Source organism: Dioscorea cayenensis, unplaced genomic scaffold, assembly GCF_009730915.1.
Source record: "Dioscorea cayenensis subsp. rotundata cultivar TDr96_F1 unplaced genomic scaffold, TDr96_F1_v2_PseudoChromosome.rev07_lg8_w22 25.fasta BLBR01001448.1, whole genome shotgun sequence".
Taxonomy (NCBI): domain Eukaryota; kingdom Viridiplantae; phylum Streptophyta; class Magnoliopsida; order Dioscoreales; family Dioscoreaceae; genus Dioscorea; species Dioscorea cayenensis.
This window is the reverse complement of record NW_024087839.1, coordinates 38,587-60,821: the sequence shown is the minus strand read 5'-3', so window position 1 is coordinate 60,821 and position 22,235 is coordinate 38,587. Positions and strand designations below refer to the sequence as shown.

Sequence of the window (22,235 nt, the reverse complement as noted above, 5' to 3'; positions counted from 1 at the left end):
GTTAAAAAAAGTCGCTTGACTCACCCACCAGATAGGGACAACAGCGAGGCACAAACAAACACTCCAGTCTTTCTTTATTGTTTTTGGAGCAGGTGGCAAGAAATGTTTCAACACGTGCACAATCAAGTCTATCCTTAATGACAGCAGATTAATACACTAAGTGGCTGACCTGGGATAATTGAAGAGTACACTGATGCAACAATACACGACGAGTCAGCCTACGGCGTCTCCTGTTTTGAATATCATGACACCAGTAAAGAAAAATCATATCACAATCCAATTAGTATGATACTAGACAGTTTACTGAACCAGCACAACAAATTCACCCCAACCAATCAAGATGATACAGGACTAACAAGTCGTCCACATTTGGCACGGCCCCGAACGTACAGGAATTTACAAGAACTAAAGAAACAATGGAAAAACAAATGAAACCTGACAAAGCTAGCAGGAAAGGGTACCATCTCAGCTGCGAGCCCCTGCATCAAAAAACTTACATCGGGCACCCATATGTTGCTGATAATCATCAGCAGTAGTTAAAGGCTATCATTAAGAATTTAAGATTGAACCGGGCGGATAATCACAAGCAATATATAACAATAGTTAAAAGGTAATCATTACACTTGAAATGAATAAGAGAACGTTAGCAAGTGTAACATCAAACATACAAGATTTCTTAGTGGGGTGGCTAAAGAACCTTCAGAAAACATGACCGCAAGAAAGCTCTCCCTCTAAAACTAATTAGATCTAGTTACATCACTATTTACAAGATAACATGACACAGATTGCTTGTAGGAGAGCACTTAAACAGATAAAGGTTTATACATAGTGTGGAGTCCCCTCTGCCTTTGGAATTAATGCTGAAATCTGCAGCCGGTTAAGTAACTGGTCGATAATCAGAATCTCAACAACTCTTCTAAGAACGCGAGCACCAATGTGATCCTGCCAATTAGAAAATTGCAATGTTTAGACCCATTCAGAATATCATGAGTTATTACTAAGTACAAAATGATATTGAGCATTTGTAGCACAGAATCCTGCTCGCATGGATGTGCTTGACAATGAACTGAAATTATCAACAATTTACAGAATGTCAGATCAAAACATATAAAAATGACAGAAGGTTACAACCAGAGCAGGTGCAACGATAGACTCAAGTACAGAAAATTCAATTGTTCTTGCTCCTAAATTAGAAATAACTCTTTCAAGGAGTAAAATAACTGTCATGAACCCCACTATTAGTTATGCATTTTTCCTTTAGACAGACAGATTATTTTGCAATATAATTGCACAACTGCAGGTCAAAGCCAAGAACTGTGCAACTTACCTGATCAAAGAGACATGAGTTTCCGTGTCCATATCGTACCAGAATTCAAAATGGCAACAAACATTCTTCTTGCTCTTTCATGTTAACTTTGTCATTTCATTGCGAACTGGCTGAGGAGGAAGAGGCTTAATCAGTGGCCTCAAGGATTCCATAATATTGGAGAAAGAAGGCCTTTTCCAAGGTTCACTGCCAAAAAGAGTTAGAAGTCAGAAGATGAACATGAGCATGGAGTGCAGCAAGTAGAAAGAACAAACTGTATCTGTGTACATACCTTGCCCAGCAAGATTCAATTATCCTAGCCACATTTGGGTTTACATCATTAGGAATTTCAAGCCGTCTGCCTTTAAAACCAACTGCAGCGACCACCTGAGATAAATTAAGTCATGCTTCACTTTTAACAGCCAATGCAATTTCAAGGACAAACGTTTAAGTCACATCAAACAAAAATGAACCACCAGTTGAACGAGCTTCACTGCTGAACCACACAGGAAAAGTTGCTAGCTATTTGTAACGGAACAGATACCTGTTTTAAGCCAACTAGCTTCTATTCTTCCCTTGAATATAACAGACGACTTGCAGATAATAATATTGGACAGTTAGGTCACCACTTGCGTATTCTACTTTCTAGTACCCAGTAGTTTCCTTCCTATTGGATATTGGGTCATGATATACCAAGATTTCTCAAGTAAAAAATGTATCCCTCTATTGCTAACCTGAGCTGGATTTAAATTACTCCATGGTTGCTGCAATGTCATAAGCTCCCATAAGATTACACCGAAGCTGTAAACATCAGATTTTTCATTTGATGGTTCATCACGGAGAACTTCTGGTGCCATCCACTCAGGCTGATGAGAATAAAAACATCAGAGCTTCAGATTGAAATTGTCATCACTATTTCCTAGAAAGTGAGAATCAGGAGCAAATTGCAGAGCACTATCAGTTCCCAGAAACTTACAGTTCCAGCAAGAGATTTTGATGACAAAAAAGTATTTGCCTTTAATCTGGAGAGGCCAAAATCACAGACCTGGATGATCATTAACAAAAGTATATATGAAAATAAAATCAAAATTAGTGACTATCAAAGATATACAAGCTTTAGCTTGAAGGAATAAAAAGGATAAAGTCAATATTAAGATATTGCAAAGTAAACATAGACGAAAAAGCAAAAAGAAATTGAAAAGTCGCAAATAGGACCTAGATTCAAACGCAAGCACGTCAGAGATTTAGAGAAAATTACTCAAATTATAAACACAAATCAGCAGAGTAGAATGCGGGTTAACAATTTGGTGTAAAAGTTTTAGGCATGCAACTTTTAGTGGCATAATACTTCACCATATGCAGGTTTGGATTCAAGACAACGAACTATCAGTCACCAATATTATTGGTACTCACCGAAATAACTCTTCAAGCCTAATATCCTCCTTGAAAAGATAAAGATGATCACTGATATTCACACATTAACCACTCATGAAACTTATATCTTGTATGTACATGCCATCATACATGGAAATGAATATGAAAATGTAAAACATAAACACACTCATAAAGTAAAACATGCAGTCTGCGAAGGTTCAGCATCTACTAAACAGGGAAGTGTGTTTACTTTCACGGTATATTTCTTGTCAACTAAAAGATTCGGAGATTTCAGATCTCGATGAACAATTGGTGGATTACGTCTGTGTAGATAATTCATGCCCTTTGCCTGTATAAAACAATCAAATCTTTAAAGATGATGGAAAATAAAACTTTAGCCTTAATATCTAGTTTAGCACTAAATAATTAAAGGCTTTAAGTAGCCAGTAGCAAATAATCACACAGAATATAAAAGAGACACTGAAATCAAACAGTATAACATGACATACCACATCAAAAGCCATAGTTAATCGACGTTTCTCATCAAGAATTTCCCTTGCACCAGGTTTGTGCAGAAGCCTAAATAAGCTACCTCTGCAATTCAGGAAGGAAAAATACCTTTAACAACTTAAAATATATGGGACCTGCAGCAATCTGTCTGATAACTGTTGGCCAAAAGATTGTTCTACAAGAGATCAGGAGCACCTTGATAAATACTCAGTGACAATAGATAAGTTTGGTGGCTGAGTAACAGCACCCATAAAGAGAACAATATTTGGATGTCGTAGGCTTTTCATTATTCCAACCTGAGATGCAACATTATATGATTAAATAAAAATAGATAATATGCAAAAGGAGAAGTCACTGTATATCATAACACAAAATAATATGATCATTCTCTTAGACACTTATGATATAAAATTTACCCAAAAATTGGTATGCCTGAAGGTAGTAGTTTATGTACAACTCATAATATTGCATGGCTGAGACCAGAACATAACCATGGAGTCATGGTTGTGATATCAGTCACTTAACCCATTGCCCTAATAATGCTTTAGAATAACTAATAAGAAACAAGGGGTTTCCCTCAACCATAATAGATAGGATGGGCCTGGACCTAAACCAAGATTACTCACAAGGCCAGCAGACTGTCAAGGACAGCACAAAAAAATAATGCCAGTCATCCATATCTACTAGCATATGAGTATATCATTGAGTAAAAACTTCAACCCGACATTTCAGCCTGTACTAAATTTTACAGTTTGCAAGATTGCGTTGATGATATAACATTAGATGCTGGCAATTATCGCTAATAATCCACATAAGAAGCTTATTGCAATACCTCCCTAAGGAACTCTTTAAAGCGCTCAGGATGAAAATCTTGCTCCATTAGTATCTTCACAGCAACCTCCTGCAGGTTAAATTTATAACATAAATAGACATAGGAAGCAAAAGTTCTTCTATTGTTGGACACCGATAGGAGCACTGAAGACACATACTGAACCATTCCAGTCAGCACGATGAACAGTTCCAAAGGACCCTGAAGATGGAAAAATAATCAATAAACACAATGATAGATACCTTCTATACAAACATGGAGCTCAATTCATGTGTGACAGGTGAGACTTCCTAACAATCAATAAATTTTATCCTGATGTGATTAAAAAGGAAAACACCCAAAAGATACCTGCACCAATTCTCTCTTTCAAAATAAGCTCAGCCCAAGGAATGTTTAAACCATCCATAGCAAGAGCTATATCATTGTTGGGTTTATTGCGCACCTGCCGATGTTCATCAGTGAACACTGAATCCTTATTCTTATCAGCTTTTGGATCTACAGCAGGTAAGAGAGGTGAAACATCCTTATTCCCATCTTTTTTGATGGGCTTTAAACGGTCTGCCTCATATGCCATATATTCCACTGTTTCTGTAGTCTCCAACAGATTCTGCCCTTTTTGTACGGTGGAAATGCCAGCTGCTGTAACTGGTGGAGCAACTCTTTTACCATGGGTATCAGCTGCCTCAAAAACTTCAATATCACTACTTGTTACAGGTGAAAAATATTTCACGTCCACATATTTCTCATCATAATTTTTTGAGGTTGATGGGCCCACTGCACCATTTCGACCAGAGGTAGTGCCTAAAACCAATCAAATATATCATTCTTTTAATGCACAACTGCACTGCATAATACGCATATAGATAATCCAAGGTTGCAGATATAAACGAGATTATAGTTGAATATTATTATTTGGATATGAAAAGATAAAGCAAAAGACAGTACCATGGAATCAGAAAAGACAATTAGTAGTTCCAAATAGATGATTTTGTGCACTATGGAATATAGAAAAGGAAGTCCCAAATAGAGAGAAAATGAATATGCACATGGCAATAACAAACAAATTGAATGTCAGTCCATCTGTTAGATGCTAAAAAATTGCATGACTATTGTTTCTCGTGAGCATTTGTAGAAAGCAAGCAGAGATGATAAATTGAGATGGGAAGTTTTACCATTAAACTTCATATGCTATTCCTCTCAATGAGGTGAGCCAATGGGGAAAAACCAATCTATCTACTGTTTCTCCCCAGTAAAAGTCTACAAAGAGTGAAAAGAAGAAATTAATGAAGGGAGATTGAATATCTACTCTTTCACCGCAATAACAAGATTCTATCGAGGGGAAAACAAGAAATTAATGAAGGGAGATTAAAATAGGACTCCTAGAGAAGACATTTGTAAACTAATGAGTTTAGAGAAAATATAGACAGAAAATGCAGAAGCTGAAACCGATAGGTCAGATAAAACAGGAAACCAAAGAAATAAGAAATCCATTGATTCATAGTGCAGGCTGAATTCAAGGGTATGCCCTCTAACAAAATATAAAGGCTAGGCTGCTATTAAGCCTCCAATCTGATTTCAGTACTCCAAGAAGAAGAAGAGATGCCCATTTGTTAGCACTATTGGAGGCTGAAGGCCCAAGTTTATTGAGTCTATCCTGTTGTCATATGCTGTCAATTTGTTCTATTTTGGTTTGAGTACTTGATCTGCTTGTGTCTTTTACAAGGTTGAGGTGGCAAGGTTGTTAGGATTCTTTACCAAGACTGTTGAGTATATTTGGTGCATGATTGAGGCATAAGAGTAGATAAGCCTCTGGGCAATTGGTCTTTGGTTTTGGGAGAGCTGGGAACCTCGAATGAGTCCCCTTTGTCATCTATCATCATCTGTTTCCTTTATTGCTATCATCTTCTTCTTCCTATCCTAACAATATATATCTTTTATCTTTCTCTGTACTATTTTGTTGAAATCAATCATCTTTGGTATCAAAGACGAACCTGATCCTTGGGATGCCGGCAACTAGAATGGATTCAAGAGTGGAAAGCATCGAGGAAGTTACCCGCCTTTAAGAACCTTTTGGCTAACTAAAATACAACAATTTCCTCTTTGAACCAAAAGATGGATGAGATATTAAGTGCGCTCCAAAACACAGCTTAGTTTCAGTGGGAATGAGTGTAGTTGAGTTGAGAGGGGTAAGGCTACACACCAACAATGAGTCCGGGGGTGGAGGGAACTCACCTGACAGAACAGACAGCTACCCATATGCCTATGTATTAGCACCGATATGACAAGAAGTTGGAAATGCCAACGTATGATGGATAAGACGATCTAATTTCATAAGTATTTCATGTTGAAAAGTCTTTCATAGTGAACAAGTTGACCAAGCTTGAGAAGTTAAAAGCAGCTGGGGTATATCTCCGAGGTGCAGCTTTGGTCTACTCACAATGGAAGGAGAACCATCGCCTCTATCTAACTTGGGAAGAATTGAAGAACCAACTCCTATGGTACTTCCTGCAACAACGGCTCTTGTCGTTATAGCAAAAGTCGACAAGATCCAATACCAAGGATTTGAGACCTTGTCCATTCCGTTGAAGCACATGGATGACAAAACGTTGGTGGCCATGTTTGTCAACAGGTTAGATGAGAAGGTTACGGGTAGGTTGTTGAAGATGAACTATAATGGATTTTTGGATGTTATGGAGCCAGCTGAAAGGATAAAAGGGAAATACATCAGACCTACGCAAGAATTAGACAACAAAAAAACCACCAAGACAACCCATATAACCTAGAAGCCAACTAATATGCACACCCCAAACAAACACACAACCTAGGCCTCCACAAGTCGAACCCAAACAGTAACATCCCAAACCTGGCCACAAATACTAACAAAATTGATCAAAGAAACACTTGCACCCCTTACAAATGTACTACAGAGATTCAATCAAAAAGGCAGAAGGGTTTATGTTTTAAGTGTGACGAGAAGTACCACATGGGTACCGTTGCAAGAAGACAGCTGAATGTCTTGGTTGTTTAGATGATGAAAAAAAGGGGGAGAATTTGATAAGGAGAAATAGAGATGAAGATGCTGCTTTAAGTGGGTGAAGTTCATCTTTAAAACTCAGTCGTTGGGCTTACGTTTTCTCACTTAATGAAGCTTAAGAGAGAGCTAAGAGCATTTGATGTGGTTATAATTATTGCAACAATTGAGCATTCCAATTACGGTAAAGGCGAGCTACGGCATTGCTTTGGGTACAAATGCGCCATTACCTAGGAAAAGTGTAATTAAAAGCGCTAGGGTGCCCTTAAGGCGCTAAGGCATTTTATTGCCCGAGGCGAGAGGCACCACGAAAAGCGCACGCCTGAGCAACACAAAGCGTTAGTTATTAAATAACTAATATATACATAAAATTTTTGGAACAATTAAAGTCAAGCAAAGTAAAACATTAAGTCAAACAAAGGATAACATAAAGTCAAGAAAACACTTCTTAGATGTCTAGAACTAAAGCTTTTAGAGTGTAAATTTTATCTTCATGAGTCATTTAATTCTAAGCATCATCATCCTCATCATCATCTAAGCTAGCTTCAACTCCAGCACTAGATTTAGAGTTGTTGCCTCTTCAATTTTCTATAATTAATAAGTTAATTCCCTTAATTCACTCATTATTTTTTTTAAAGTGCGACTTAAATCACCTAGTTTTTCTCTCCGAAATTTATTTAGTAAGTGTACCTTTTTTTAAATCACCTATTTTTTCTCCTATATTTATTTAGTAAGTGTGCCTTTTTTTAAAGTCACGTAGTTTTTCTCCTCTAAACTTATTTCCTTCCTTAAAAGTGTGCTTTTTTTTAAAATCACCTAGTTTTTCTCTCCGAAATTTATTTAGTAAGTGTACCTTTTTTTAAATCACCTATTTTTTCTCCTATATTTATTTAGTAAGTGTGCCTTTTTTTAAAGTCACCTAGTTTTTCTCCTCTAAACTTATTTCCTTCCTTAAAAGTGTGCTTTTTTTTAAAATCACCTAGTTTTTCTCCCCAAAATTTATTTCATTCCTTATTAGTAAATGTGCCTTTTTTTAAAAATTACCTAATTTTTCTCCCTTAAATTTATTTTCTTCCTTATTAATAAATATGCCTTTTGTAAAGTCACCTAATTTTTCTCCTCTAAATTTATTTCCTTCCTTATTAGTAAGTGTGCATTCTTAAAATCTCAATTAACACTAATTGAAAGCATTGAATATAGAGCTAATAGGAAAAAAAGGACATGAGCGCCTTTTTTTATGCTGGGCGCTTGGCAAAAAACACTCGTCTAGGCTCGCCTCATTGAAGCCTCGCCCAAGGGGTGTTGAGGCGCTAGGGCCTTGCCTCGCCTTGGCTACCTTAGAGCCTAGGTGAGGACTTTTCTCGCTTTTAATAACACTGCCCAGGAATGGGATTTGCAGAGGAATTTTTGCCATTTGATATTGGAAGTTCCAATATTATTCTTAAGCTTAAGTGGTTGTCCTAAGTTAGGCACAGTGACTTTGATTGGCATTAGTGACGGATCCAAGAAGGGTTGCCGGGAGCTTCAGCGTTCTCCCTTCATTCCTCCTTCCTTTTGCCCTTAGCGTCAGGCCATCAGCAAGCCTTAGGGCTTGGGACAACCTCCATGGATGACGAGATGGTGGACCTTGGAGGTGGCTTTGGTAGCAGGTGCCAACGAAAGGGAGACGGGGATGATGGAAGAGTACCTTAAAGAGCTCCAATGGTGCAGTTAGAATCAAAGAGGACAGGGTTTTTGCGGGTCTTAAACCCTAGAGATTAAGAAGTGGAAGGAGCTCCAACTGAGTGAACATGCATCCAATATCCATTAACAGATTCAAATTACATGCTCGAAGCCCGGAATGCATAATTAGTAGAAATTGTGGAAAAGTTCCCAATTACTTTGGATTTGACCACACGACCCTTGTATATTTTTATTCCACCTGAAGAAGCCTCGATTCTTGTCTTCACGCACATGAGCTATTTGATGAGTTTCCAGGAGCTCATCTATTTTCAAAGCTGGACTTGAAGTCAGGATACAATCAAATCAGGATGAAGCCAGAGGGTGTACCGAAAGCCATTTTCCATACCCATGAGAGGCACTATGGATTCTTGGTATGTTCGAGTTGACGAATGCGCTTGGCCACCTTTCAATGGTCATAAATTCAATATTTAAACCAATGTTGAGAAAAGGTGTCTTGGTGTTCTTCAATGACATATTGCCTTACAACTTTTCTGGACCAACAACAGCAACAGTTAAGGGTATTAACTACCTTAAAGACTAATCACTTGTTTCATAACTTAAAGAAATGTCATTTATGCCAGAGTCAGATCAAGTATCAAGGCACATTATTACTGAAAAAGGGAGTGTCTACAGATCTTGACAAAGTTAGAGCAATAAAGCAATGGCCTATTTCAAAGAATTTAGGATTGACTAGCTATTATCATCAGTTCATCAAGGACTGTGGCAAGATAACTGCCCCTTTGAAGAATTTGTTGAAGAAAGATGCTTTTAAGTAGAGTGATGAGTCAATGGAAGTAGTGCAAGACTTAAACAGGCCATGATGACAATTCCGACTATAAATTAGCTCGATTCTAGAGAAAAGTTTATCATTGAGACAGATGCCTTAAGCACTGGGATTGGGGTAGTATTGATGCAAAAGAGTCGACCACTTGCCTACTTTAGCCAAGCACTTAAAGGGCAAGCCAGATTGAAGTCTGTTTATGAGCGTGAACCCATGCTATAACATTTGATGTTCAAAAATGACAACACTACATGTTGGATAGGAAGTTCCCATTTTGAACATATCAAAAGAGTCTCAACCACCTCCTAGAGCAACAGTTTGTGTCAGATGAGCACCAAAAGTGGCTGACCAAGTAGTTAGATTTTGATTTTGAGATTGAGTACAAACCAAAATGTGAGAATAAGGCAACGGACGCCTTATCCCATTTGCTGATTCTTTTGAATATCACAGTGCCCCAATGCTTTTATGTGGATGGCATGATGGGTGACATAGATCACGATCTGAAGTTGGCAACAATTAACAAGGTCATAAGGAAGGACCCTGATTGTAAACCAGGATGATGCTTAGTCCAAGATCAGCTATGCTATAAAAAGCACCTGGTAATATCTTAAACCTCCTCTTTGTTGCCTAAAACATTTGCAGTTTCATGGCAGCTTGGTGTGAAAACATTTAAGGTTCCTAAAACCTTATAAAAGGATTACGGTTTAACTCTATTACAAAGGCATGAAAAATGATGCAAAGAAAAAGCTATGATGTGTGCCAACAAAACAAGAATTTGTCTTTTATCTCCTGCTAGCCTATTACAACCTCTTCCTATACCGGAGAAGCTGTGGGAAGATGTGTCGATGGACTTTATAGAAGGCTTACATAAGCCAGCTGGGTTAAATGTTAAAACACCCTCTCTTTTTTTTTCTTTTTCTCTTTTACTACTAGGATTGCAAAATGTTGTCAAGTTCATGGAATTCCTAGGTTCATTGTTTCAGACCAGGACAAGATTTTTATGAGTACCTTTTGGACTAAATTATTCCAATTGTAGCAAACAAAATTGCAGTGAGCACTACTTACTATCCTCAGACAAATGGCTAGATCAAAGTTGTTAACAAATGTCTTGAGAACTATTTGCATTGCATTGTGCAAAGCCCAGTTTAAGTCTTGGAGTCGTTGGTTACCAATGTGTAAATATTGGCATAACACGGCCTTCCATACCTCTACTAAGCTCACTCCCTTCAAGGTGATGTAAAGGCAGGATCCATCCCCTTTATTGCAATATCCTAGTTCTGAAACCTATAATTCAACAGTGGAGAAGCAACTAAAAGCCAAAGACCTAATGCTCAAGGAGTTGAAAAAGCAGTTGGGTTTGGTTCAGAAACGAATGAAGAAATTGCAGACCAACACCGTCATGTGAGTTTGCAAGTGGGAGATTTAGGGTATCTGAAAACTCATCCATATTGAAAAAAGTCCCTGGCTGAGAAGGTGAATGATAAACAAAAAACTATCTCCTCGTTATTTTGGTCCCTAATCTATTGTTAGGAAAATCGGTTCCATGGCATACAAACTTGAGCTTCCGGGTTCAACCCTCCTTCACCCTGTGTTCCATGTCTCCCAACTCAAGCCAGCTATCAGGACCAACAAGCCTTGCCAAGATATTCCCCCAATTTTGTCAGATGATCTTGAGTGGGAGGTAGAGGCCAAATCTATTTTGGATATGCATTCAGGAAGTGGGCTACATGCTGGTATATTTGGGGCATGAGTGAGGCATTAGAGTAGAGAAGCCTCTGGATAATTGGCCTTATGGTTTTGGGATACCTGGGAAACACTCAAATGAGTCCCCTTTGTCACCTATCATCATATGTTTACTGTCATCAATAATACCCCCATTGCCATCATCATCTTCTTCCTATCCTAACTTTATCTTTCTTTTATCCTTTTCTGTTATTGTTTTGTTGGGCTCTATCAGTTACTTTACCTGGAGACAGAATACAACTTAATCAAAGTCATCACCCAGCACAAGTGGCTGCAGTACTTGTTTTGTAGAAATTTCAATTCCAATGGCAGCAACTAACTTAGATGATATAACTACAAAGAATGAAAGATCACCAGGTTTCAACCAAATGTAGATGCAAAGATCAAAAACTGATAATAATTTCAATTAAAAGAAATGGGCCCATAATCTAGGACATACGAATGTTTATAGGAACAGCTCACCTGTTGAAGCCTCACTGAACATGAGATTAAGTGATTGACAATCCAAGAAATATTGCTTTGCCAAAGATCTGAAATCCTTTGTAATTCCAACAGCTTTATATTTTGGAAGCCGCAAAGGTGAAGAAATTGAGATAGATGAAGGGCCATTGAGTAAAGAACCAGGCTCACACAAAAAACCTGGGTTTCCAATCAGGTCAACTATATATTCCCTGCAAGATAAAAATGAATGAACAATCTGATAACTACTTTTATTTTTCCAATTAACTATGTCAACAGATGACTACTCAATCAGAAAGAGCTTTCTCTATCTAGCTAGCTGACAAGGATACCAACTCTTTATCAAGTAGGTGATAATGTGAAAACAAAGAAAATTAGAAACCTCTAAGAGATCATGGCAAAAAATTCCTGTAAAAATGACATCCAAGAGAAATCACACCTCTCCAATCCAAAACGTACAAGACAAGAGGAAGCATCATCTCGTTTACAATATTTGCATCCCTTGGCAACTCGGCATGGCAAATTGATTGTGTCAGCCAACATCTGAAACACAGTTTCCATCATAAAAGATAGGTTAGAAGGGCTATTGCAAATAATATGGCTGAAATTTTAAAAATAATAAATAATAATAATAATAATAATAGTATTTAAAAAAATTTAAAAAAGTAAAAAAAATAGAAGAAAGAAGCAAATAAACAAGCACATAGCATGGAAGAAAATGCATATAGCTATTGAGAAATGCTCACAATAATAATAGGATAGTGCAAAGTATTAAAGGACCATATTAGAAACGAAATCATACATCTTCACCCTTCAGCAGAGAATGAAATAATACATAAGAAAAAAGAAAAAGACAAAATTATACAGAACAAAAGTTTGGAGTTTACTTTAAATAGCAATGCTCGGTGCCTACAAAGGCCAACAGATAGCTTTCCAAGTGAAAGGACAACAGAACCTGCACTAGCCCTAATAGCTTCACTGCAATCTTTCCACCGAGGGAGCAAGCTATCTTCCTCTTTAAAAGCTGCACCCCTTGTGAAGGAAATGAAACCTTAGCAATTGAAATATCACAAAAAGAAACATATTGGCACTTGGCAGTCCAGCAAACAAGGCCAGAGTTTGGGTAGCTCACCCCATTCGGGAGCAGACCAGCTTTGCCAGCTGATCCACCACATCTTGAGTGGTAGAACAACTGCATGAAAGAGCAACTACCATATTCTGTAACTGCCTTAAATCTGGATCACTCTGTCTATCGATCAGAGCCACTTCAATTGACAAATCACTTGGTTGAACAGTTTTTAATGATTCAATTGATGGAATTCGACTATCCTCCTGCACATCAGTGCATATTGTCCAGACAAATGGATCCATTCCCTGTATTAAGTAAAATCCATCTGGAACCTTATCGTAATAAGATAGGCAGCCATTAACCTAACATAAAAGAAAATTAAACAACTGTGTGAGTAACCATCACAATCTGAGATTCAGAATGTAGTTTAAAGAGAAGTTTACTAAGACATGTCAAAGAAGAACATGCAAATAATGGAACAGTAAGTCCTACAAAAGAAAAGCCTGTGTCTGTTGTTGCCTGTTGATAGATTAATTCGGAGAAAGGATGGAAGTCTGAAAGAAGAGTAGGATTCTAATGGAACTTCATATCTAGTACCTACTAATTAATGCCAAAAATTGTTTAAACGCCCACTATATATAAATTTATATAAATCAGCTGCTGCCCATGAACATAAAGCCTATTCTTGGCAGGGTTAATAATCTCCTTTATTTTTCTAACATGATACTCTTAGCAGTGGCACACAAAATTTGTCCACATGAATCCTTAACCCAATGCATTTCAAGAGATCGTCTTCCTATATAATTCACCAAATTAAGATTCAAAATTAACCTGGAATCTGGATGCGAAGTATCATGTTCCTAGCAGCAAGAAGTAGACTCCAACTATGATTCCCAGGATATTGAAAATATAATTCGGGTTCTTTAGTTCACAATATACCTATCCATTACTTTAAATCATAAGCAAGAACTCACTGATCTCATAAACCAGAGGACACCTGGGGTCATTTAGGGCAGTAAGCAATAAACCGTGAGGGAGAAAAAGCAATCGCCAAAGATCAATAGAAAGCATACCCAGAACCGATGGGAAAGCGCCTCGGCAGAAGTCCGATCAGAAGGAAGCATCTGATCCCCAGGGTCCAAGAAATTCGGATCGCTAGCACACGTAGCCTCGGAACAGAGCCTGAGCGCGAGCGCCAGTTGAAGCTGGTACGTCTCCTCCGCCTGCTGCGCCCAGCTCTTGGACGGAGACCCCGTGGGCCCGATCCCCTCCGTGCCATCCTTCACCCTCACATCCCCTCCCGAAGCTGACGGTCCAAACCCCTCCGGGTCCATGGCAGCCGTCGAGAGGGTCGCAGGGAGGTAGTAATCCCCTGAAAGAGAGCTCTCCCCGAAGCTGCTCCCGCTGGACTGCCTCTGTAAGCCGATCGAAGGGTAACCCGCGCTGATCCGCATCCCACGGTGATCGGGATCAGCAGCGATCGTCCAGTCGAAAGGGGATGGCTTGGGGCGGGCCTTATCGGAGGGAGGGGACTCGAACTTAGGTGGAAGTTGGTCGTTGGGGTACTGGCTGAGCAGAGAATAGCCGGATCGTCGGCCAGGCATTTCCATGGAGGAAACGAGAGGAAGAAGACGATGGAGAAGAACCCTAAAAGGACACCATCTTTCTCCGTGAAAATGTCCAGGTCCACTGTTTCGCTTCGCTTCTAACAAGTTCTTTTTTTCTTTTTTTCTTTTTTTCCTTTGCTTGTGCTCCCTTATAACTCCTTTTTTTTATCTCCCTTTTTGGCCCCTAGTTTCGTTTGCTCTTGAGCAACTCGCTCTGCTATATTATCATTATGAGAGCCAATATGGCATGCCATCTTCGTGGGTCGGTGATGGTTGGGCCTCGTCACCTACCTTTCTCTAGGGTGAATTTAACTCAAGCAGATGAAATTTGATCAAATTCCAAGGAAACCTTTTTCCATAAAGAACTTACACTCAGGCCCGTAAACAATCCTGATAAACAGTATTGAACCCAAATGTATGATACATGAAGTATTACCGGAAGAAAAATTCGAACTTTTGTCCTCACTCTTGTATTTTTATGCTATACTATTGAGTTATCCAATGATTGACCATAAAAAAATTACCCTTGGTGTTTATTTTATTTATAGCTTACTTACATGATATATTTTTTTAAAACCTAACACATAACTAAGTGAGACCAAATGAAAAACTAACAATAAAACAGGATTGGATAAGAAAATTATCCTTCCCATTCACCAGCCAGTAGTAAATTCATGACTTATAAAATGGAAACAAAAAAACAAAAACTGATAACACTATCCAAAAAAGTAAATACACCAGAGAATAACGGACACAAGTTATCTATCATCATACATAGCAAAAGCAATGCTTGAGCTCCTTAGTTGGATTTATTGTTAGGTGTCATTTCACTAAAAGTAGTCATGATTGAGCTGAGGAAGTTGATGCTACATTTGACAATTAATATGGAAGACTTTGGTTTGATTCTTTTAGCATCCAACACCACCGTAGAAATTCAGAGAAAAACATGTATTTAACATTTGGGGGTCATAACTAATTGACTATAGGCCATACTTATGGTTTAAATTATCATGATAATTAAGTTAAAATAGTTTACGAAATTTTTTTCATATAAATATGGTTTACCTCTAAGCTGAGAGAGTTATTTATTTTAAGGATGAAGCTCTGTGATTTATTTATTTTTTTTCACTAGTCTTATGAACTAGTAAATTGGTTGAATGACATTTAGAAAAGCAGAATAGTGATTAACATGAAAACAAAAGGAAATTGAGCATTAATATTTAAGTCATGCCATGAATTGGTTGAAAGTTATGATAATGGTAAACAAAGTTCTTTCTGTCATGTTAAATTGTCAATGCTTAACAGGCCATCACCCATCCAGCCACTGCAGCAAGGCCATTTAAAAAAAAAACCATCTCCTCCATATTTGTCCAAGTCTTCTGATTGGATAAAGAGCTCTATGTCCCAGATAATAAAAGCATTGACCTGGAACATCAAATTGCAGGGTGTTATAATTTTTTTAACTTATAGTATATATGAACATCAAATTGAGGTTATGCTTGTTATTAATAAATAGCCACTAGTATATCACTTGCAGAAATTTAACGATTTATAATTATACAAGTGATTGTGACTGCAGCACACATCCTCGTTAAGTGATAAAGGTTGATATAAAATGGAATGAATTTCATTATGACAAGAGGCCGAGTATGTAGTATGTATAAACATAGCATGTACAAAATATATATTTTCATATATACAGTACTCTATCACACTCCCTCAAACTCAAGATAGGTTATAAACCGAGAGTTTGTCAACTATGAACTGAAATAGAGAAACAATATGTGCTTTAGTGAAAAAATCAGCAATCTGATTGGCAGAGGAAACATACGGAAGAAAAATATTGCCGACAAGGTAATGATGACCAACAAAGTGAAGAGCGATCTCAAGATGCTTCGTGGCATCATGAAACACAAGATTAGCAACAATTTTGATTGCACTCTAGTTGTTACAATAGAGAGGAGTGGGAGCAGATATGGAAACACCAAAATCCATCAAACTTTGACGCAACCAAATAATCTCTTTGGCAGTGAAGGACATAGTACCATACTTAGCCTCGGCAGTGGAAAGAGCAACAGTAGATTGTTTCTTGTTTTTCCAAGAGATAAAGGAGTCTCCAAGGAAAATGCAGAAACCAGTGGTAGATTGTCGATTATTAGAATCACCTGCCCAATCAGCATCACAGTAGACGAGGAGCTCAAACAATGACGTGGCCGAGAAAAATAAAGATTGAGTGATAGTGTTGCGGAGGTAACGAAGAACCCGTAGAAGTGCAGCATATTAAGTAGAGTGAGAAGTACTCACAAACTGACTGAGAACACGAACAACGTAAGCAATATCGGGTCGAGTGATGGTCAAATAAACGAGAGCACCAACAAGTTATCGATAACGAGTGGGATCAGTCAAAAGCTCACCATCAGAAGAGCAGAGATGGTGATGAAACTCAATGGAAGTGGAAGTACTGTGAAGATCGGTGATGGCAACTCGTCAAAAAATGACAGAAATGTATTTCTGCTGAGACAGTAAATAACTACGACGAGAATAAGTAATCTCAAGACCTTGAAAGTAATGAAGAGGATCAAGATCGTTCATTTGAAACTCGGTGTGTAATTGACATTTCAGAGAAATAATAGTATTTGCATCATCACTAGAAATAACCATGTCGTTGACATAAAGAAGAAGAATAGTAAGACCACGAGGAGTTTGACGAGTGAAGAGGGACATAATCATGAGAGCTCTCGGTGAATCCAAGAGCAAGAATTACACTGTAAAAATGCTTAAACCAGGCGCGAGGAGCCTGTTTGAGCCCATGAATAGGCCGACGAAGATGACACACATACTGAGGAGGATGAAAGAAACCAGGAGGAGGAGTCATATAAACCTCCTCAGAAAGATCCCCATGTAAGAAGGCATTGGTCATATCTAACTAATAGACTAGCTAGTGACGTGCTACAATATCAACAAGAAGAAGACGAACGGTAGTTAACTTGACTACAGGAGTGAAGATCTCCTCATAATTAATACTATACTCTTGAGTAAAGCCACAAGTAACAAGACACGCCTTATAGTGCTCAATAATGCCATTAGAGTAGGTCTTGACCCTATAGATCCACCAACTGATGGGAGTAACACCAGAATGAAAGGTAACGAGATCCCAGGTATGCATTTGCTGAAGAGCCTCAAGTTCCTCTATCATAGCCGGTTGCCAATGGGAATATTGGTTGTCTCACGATATATTGTGGCTCATGATGAGTGTGAACGGTAGCAAGAAAGGTTTGAAATTTAGAGAGTAGGTAGAAGATAAAGAAAGAGCATATTGAGCTGGAGGACGACTAACATGGTCTAGGTAACGACAATGAATAGAAGGAGCATCTTCAAGGGAGGTGGGGGCAGGAGGAGAAAGCGGGAGAATCACCTGAAGTATCAACACCTGCTAAGGGTTGGGTAAAAGAAGAATGAGGAGAAATATTAGAGGAAACTATGTGTGGAGTTATGGAGGCGGCAAGAATGTCAAAGGAATCGGGATAGAATAATAGAAGGAAGAGGAGTAGGAGGAGAAGAGAAAGACCTAAGAAATGAAAGATCCAGAGGATGAGAGGAAAATAAAGGTGTATCTTTAAGAAAGGTAACATGACGAGAAATACAAAGATGATGAGAGGTAGGATTATAGCAACGATAGCCCTTGAGTTCAGAGCTATAGCAAAAAAAAATGCACATTGCAGTATGTGGAGAGAGCTTGATTCGCTCAATAGAGGACAAAGCACGAAGCAAACACACCCAAAGGTCTAAAGATGACCATAAGATGGGGAACAAGAGAAAAGACGCTCATAAGTAGTAATACCAGAAAGAGTAGAGGAAGGTGTTCAATTAATGAGATAGATAGATGTAAGAACCACCTCATCCCAAAATTATTGAGGAACATAAGAGGAGAAAAGAAGGGCATGAGTGGTCTAAAGAATATGGTGATTCTTGGGCTCAACAACACCATTCTGAGCAGGTGTATAAGGACATGATTTCTGAGGAAGGGTGCCGTAAGAGGAAAGTAAAGCACAGAAAGATGTAGATAGATACTCTTTAGCTCCATCAGTGCGAAGAACCTTAATTCGTTTATCGAACTGAGTATAAACCATTTGTGTGAAGTGAGAATAGATGGTGAATACTTCAGATCGAGAACGCATAAGCTAGAGCCAGGTATATCTAGAAAAGTTATTAGTGAAGCTTATGTAATAAGAGAACCCAGCAAGAGAAAAGGAAAGAGTAAGACCCCAGACATCAAAATGTACAAGATCAAAAGTAGAGACAGAAAATGAGTTACTAGAAGGAAAAAATAAGAGCCGAGTGTTTGGCAAACTTACAACTCATACAAGAAGATAATAAACCTAAAGAGATGGAACCAAGACAACCTAAACTAGTTAATAGTTTTAGGCGAGCATGAGATACATGATTTAAGTGAGAGTGCCAACAATCTAAAGAACAAATAGAAGTAACAATAGCAGGAGTACAAGTAGAAGGAGTGGGTGATTCAGGTATGTGAAGAGACTCAAATTGATAAAACCCGCCAACTCTACGTCCGGTCCGAAATTCTCTGGCCTGTAAGATGGTCCTACACAGAACAGTCAGAGGAAGAAAAGGTAACAGTCAAACCATGATGTGTAAGTTGACTGATAGAAATTAGATTTAATTAAGGCTAAACAAGGAACATGGTGAATGGTGGGAATAGTAAATGAAGAGGACTGAGGTGACCGGATTGCATGACAGGAAGAAGAATTCCATCAGCAATACGAACATTAAAAATGGGTGAGATCTAGAAAGATGAACTAGGGTAGTGGCATTTGCATTCATATGATGAATAACACCAGAGTCTAAAATCTATGAGGAGGAAGACATACCAGAAGCAGTAGACATAACAGGGGAGGAACTGAATTGCATGTCCCGCTATATGCCATGTAGTTGCTCCTGTAAGCTGAGTAACTTAAGAAGCAAGATCCCCAGCAGAACCGAGCTGCCCGTTGGAGACGTTGCCAATGAGAGGAAGGATGGGGAGACAGTGTGATAGGTTGAGGCAGTAGTGCTGCGCGGAGGCACGGGAAGAAGGATACCGGTGGTGCTGCTGAAGGCCGAAGTCAGAGTCCTCGAGGAGGATGCCGGTGTGGAGGAGGACATGGCAGCAAAAGAGCTTGTAAAGGGATGGAGATGAGGGAGAGATGCTAGAGAGAATGACGAAGGCCTCGAAGCTCTAAAAAAAAAAATCCAATCAAAGCTCTAAAAAGAATCTGGCCAAGTAGGCACAAATCCGACTAACATCAAACAAAAGATCGCAGGAAAAACTTGACGGAAAACCTCTCTGAATACCATGATTGAGGTTGATAACGAATTGAATGAATTTCATTAAGACAAGAAGCCAATAAATAGATACAATTAGTATAGATACAAGAGTAGGTAGTATGTATAAACATAACATGTACAAAATATATGTATACGTATACACTAGTACTCTTACATTAAGAAACTACAAACTTTAGCATCAGAGTTTCATAGATAATGAGCTTTTTACACTGACTTTACCATTTCCTAGAAGTATAACACAAGCCTGACAGGTAAAACAGAAGGTTAAAAACACCTATCCAATGAAGAGGCTCAGATTGGGATTACAAGCAGTTGGAAACCACGTTTTCATGGGGGCTAAAACCCAAGATCATCTAGATGCATAAAAAAAGAGAAATGTGAGGATTGGCTATTTATTTATGTACATACAAAATTACGTTGGACTTGAACTTTGATGTATAAATATTTTGTAGAATTAAGTGGGTCTATTTCATCACTGACTTTGTGCTATACTGTGGGCCTTTTCTTCCTGCAAGTGGGGAAATAAAATCAGCAAATATAAGCATTTCTTTTTGTTACTCGTTGTGATTAGCTCGTTGCTTACTTGGTAACTAGATCTTTTATAGTAGTTGAAACCATTAGGCAGAATAATGAATCAACTATTTTGTAAATAAGTATTAAGTGTTAGGACCACTTAATAAATTATGATATGCTGACCAAAAAAGGTTTTCTTCGTCCATATATGATGGGGAGGTAACATCACAAAGCTTGTGATATCAAGATGGATGTTGATTTTATAGGCTAATGAATTGAGACCACAAAAACGTCCAACCACCTCTGCTTTATTATTATTATTTTTTTGTCTGAATATTAAAGTACAGAGGATGGAGATCCACCCATGTTTGTGAAGAATATATGCTACTTTAATTAAATTTTAACAAGCAAAGCATAGCAAAGCGGAGGTCCAAAGATTCAGATGCTCATCTGGTTTTGTTTAGTCTACTCACATAAATTGTTTTGCAAGCTAGGGTGTTAGCCTGTGGAAGTTGGTAATGGTTTTGGCCTAGATAAGGATTTAATGAGTATGTGTGTGAACTATCCATTGTTTGCATGACTTTGTGCTACATCATCCACAAAGTCATGCATTTATTTATCTAATGTTTCCCTTTATATAATTTGCTCTTATTTGTCAGCTCAATCCAGGTCGTAATCACAGACCAAAGCCTAGTTACCATTCACAAATATATAGTTTAAGAGAGTCAGTTATTATGTTTCCTTTCTTTTTAGTGAAAAGGTTCATTGAATATGTTCTGAGATTTAAGCTAGCATGTGCTTGCTAATTAACTGTAATGAATTGCTCTTATTCTTACATTCTCCCATCTCATCAACTAAAGTATAATAATCCAAAGGCTTCTGCTTTGTCTGCTAATTAGCAGTTCTACTTTCATTTAATTTTTATATTATAAGCATCCATCAATGGTGATTCTCAAGCTAATTTAATTAATTTTGGTAGAGAATGACTGGGCCAGTGAAGAATCATTAGCAATCAATTCATCTAGATTATATATTTTTGGTACAATTGAACCATCTCACAATGGCCAGAACTTAAATTGCAAGGACTGTGATTAACATGAGCAAACAAACTCTTTATAATTATCCCAGACATGTCTCAAAGGATCAATTTAATGGATGATGACCCTTCTATTTCTGCACTCTCATCCCATAAATAGTAATCATCTCACTCTCTAAATAAGTAAAAAAAAAAGATTGTTTCCAAGCCATAGGATTGAATAATAAGTTGAAGGTTGCAACCAATTAGGCAAAGAAAAGTAAGGAAGGATTCCTGTGAATAAAAAAAAGTAAACAAAAGATTTCTCCCACATCTCCTCCCAAATCCAAAACCAATGAAGAGATTCCAGATCGACATATGTTCCTCGTCATCGTCTGTATTGAATACAAGATAGATAGATAGATAGATATGACCTCCACCTCAGAGACAATGAGGAGGGACTTGACCATGACTTGTTTTAGCTCAAAAGAGGTCTTCATCACTATAACTTGGTGTCGAGGCCACGCTGCCCTGTACATGTCCATTGACAATAACCCGGCACAGCCATTCAGTACCAAAAGGGAAGCCAGCCCTACATCTAAATGGACTTCATTGTAGTCATATACTGGGACTTGTCCATGGCTCAATATGATGGGGCTGAACCATGTCAATGATTTATGTCTCCTGGTTATTGTGGATGCAAAGGTAGCTTTCTCACTGGGTGACATGAAAGGAATGGACGAGATTGGGATGATCTTGGAATGGTGCATGGTACTTAGGAGGGAACAGCTGGTCAGTAAAGACATAAGCGTATATTGCAGCAAGGCTCTGTTGCATGAGAATGGCGGGGAACATGTGATTGTGATTAGATGTATAAGGCATGTGGACTTGGAGGAGCTATCAATGTACATCATCAGGAAGAGAGTGGTA

General features: G+C 38.2%; 1 protein-coding gene across 1 annotated transcript; it reads right to left on the bottom strand.

Moving 5' to 3' along the window:
• Positions 1-563: 563 nt before the first annotated feature.
• On the bottom strand, positions 564-14,593 carry LOC120256441 (serine/threonine-protein kinase CTR1). Its single transcript, XM_039264121.1, has 16 exons — positions 13,898-14,593; positions 12,888-13,186; positions 12,643-12,787; positions 12,195-12,298; positions 11,759-11,967; positions 4,368-4,820; positions 4,180-4,220; positions 4,023-4,091; positions 3,386-3,486; positions 3,190-3,274; positions 2,931-3,029; positions 2,283-2,351; positions 2,041-2,172; positions 1,599-1,693; positions 1,328-1,513; positions 564-942 (listed from the first exon to the last, which is right to left on the bottom strand). Exons 1-15 carry the CDS (start codon positions 14,432-14,434, stop codon positions 1,405-1,407), a joined length of 2,547 nt encoding a protein of 848 aa, XP_039120055.1. The 5' UTR covers positions 14,435-14,593; the 3' UTR covers positions 564-942; positions 1,328-1,404.
• Positions 14,594-22,235: the final 7,642 nt, after the last annotated feature.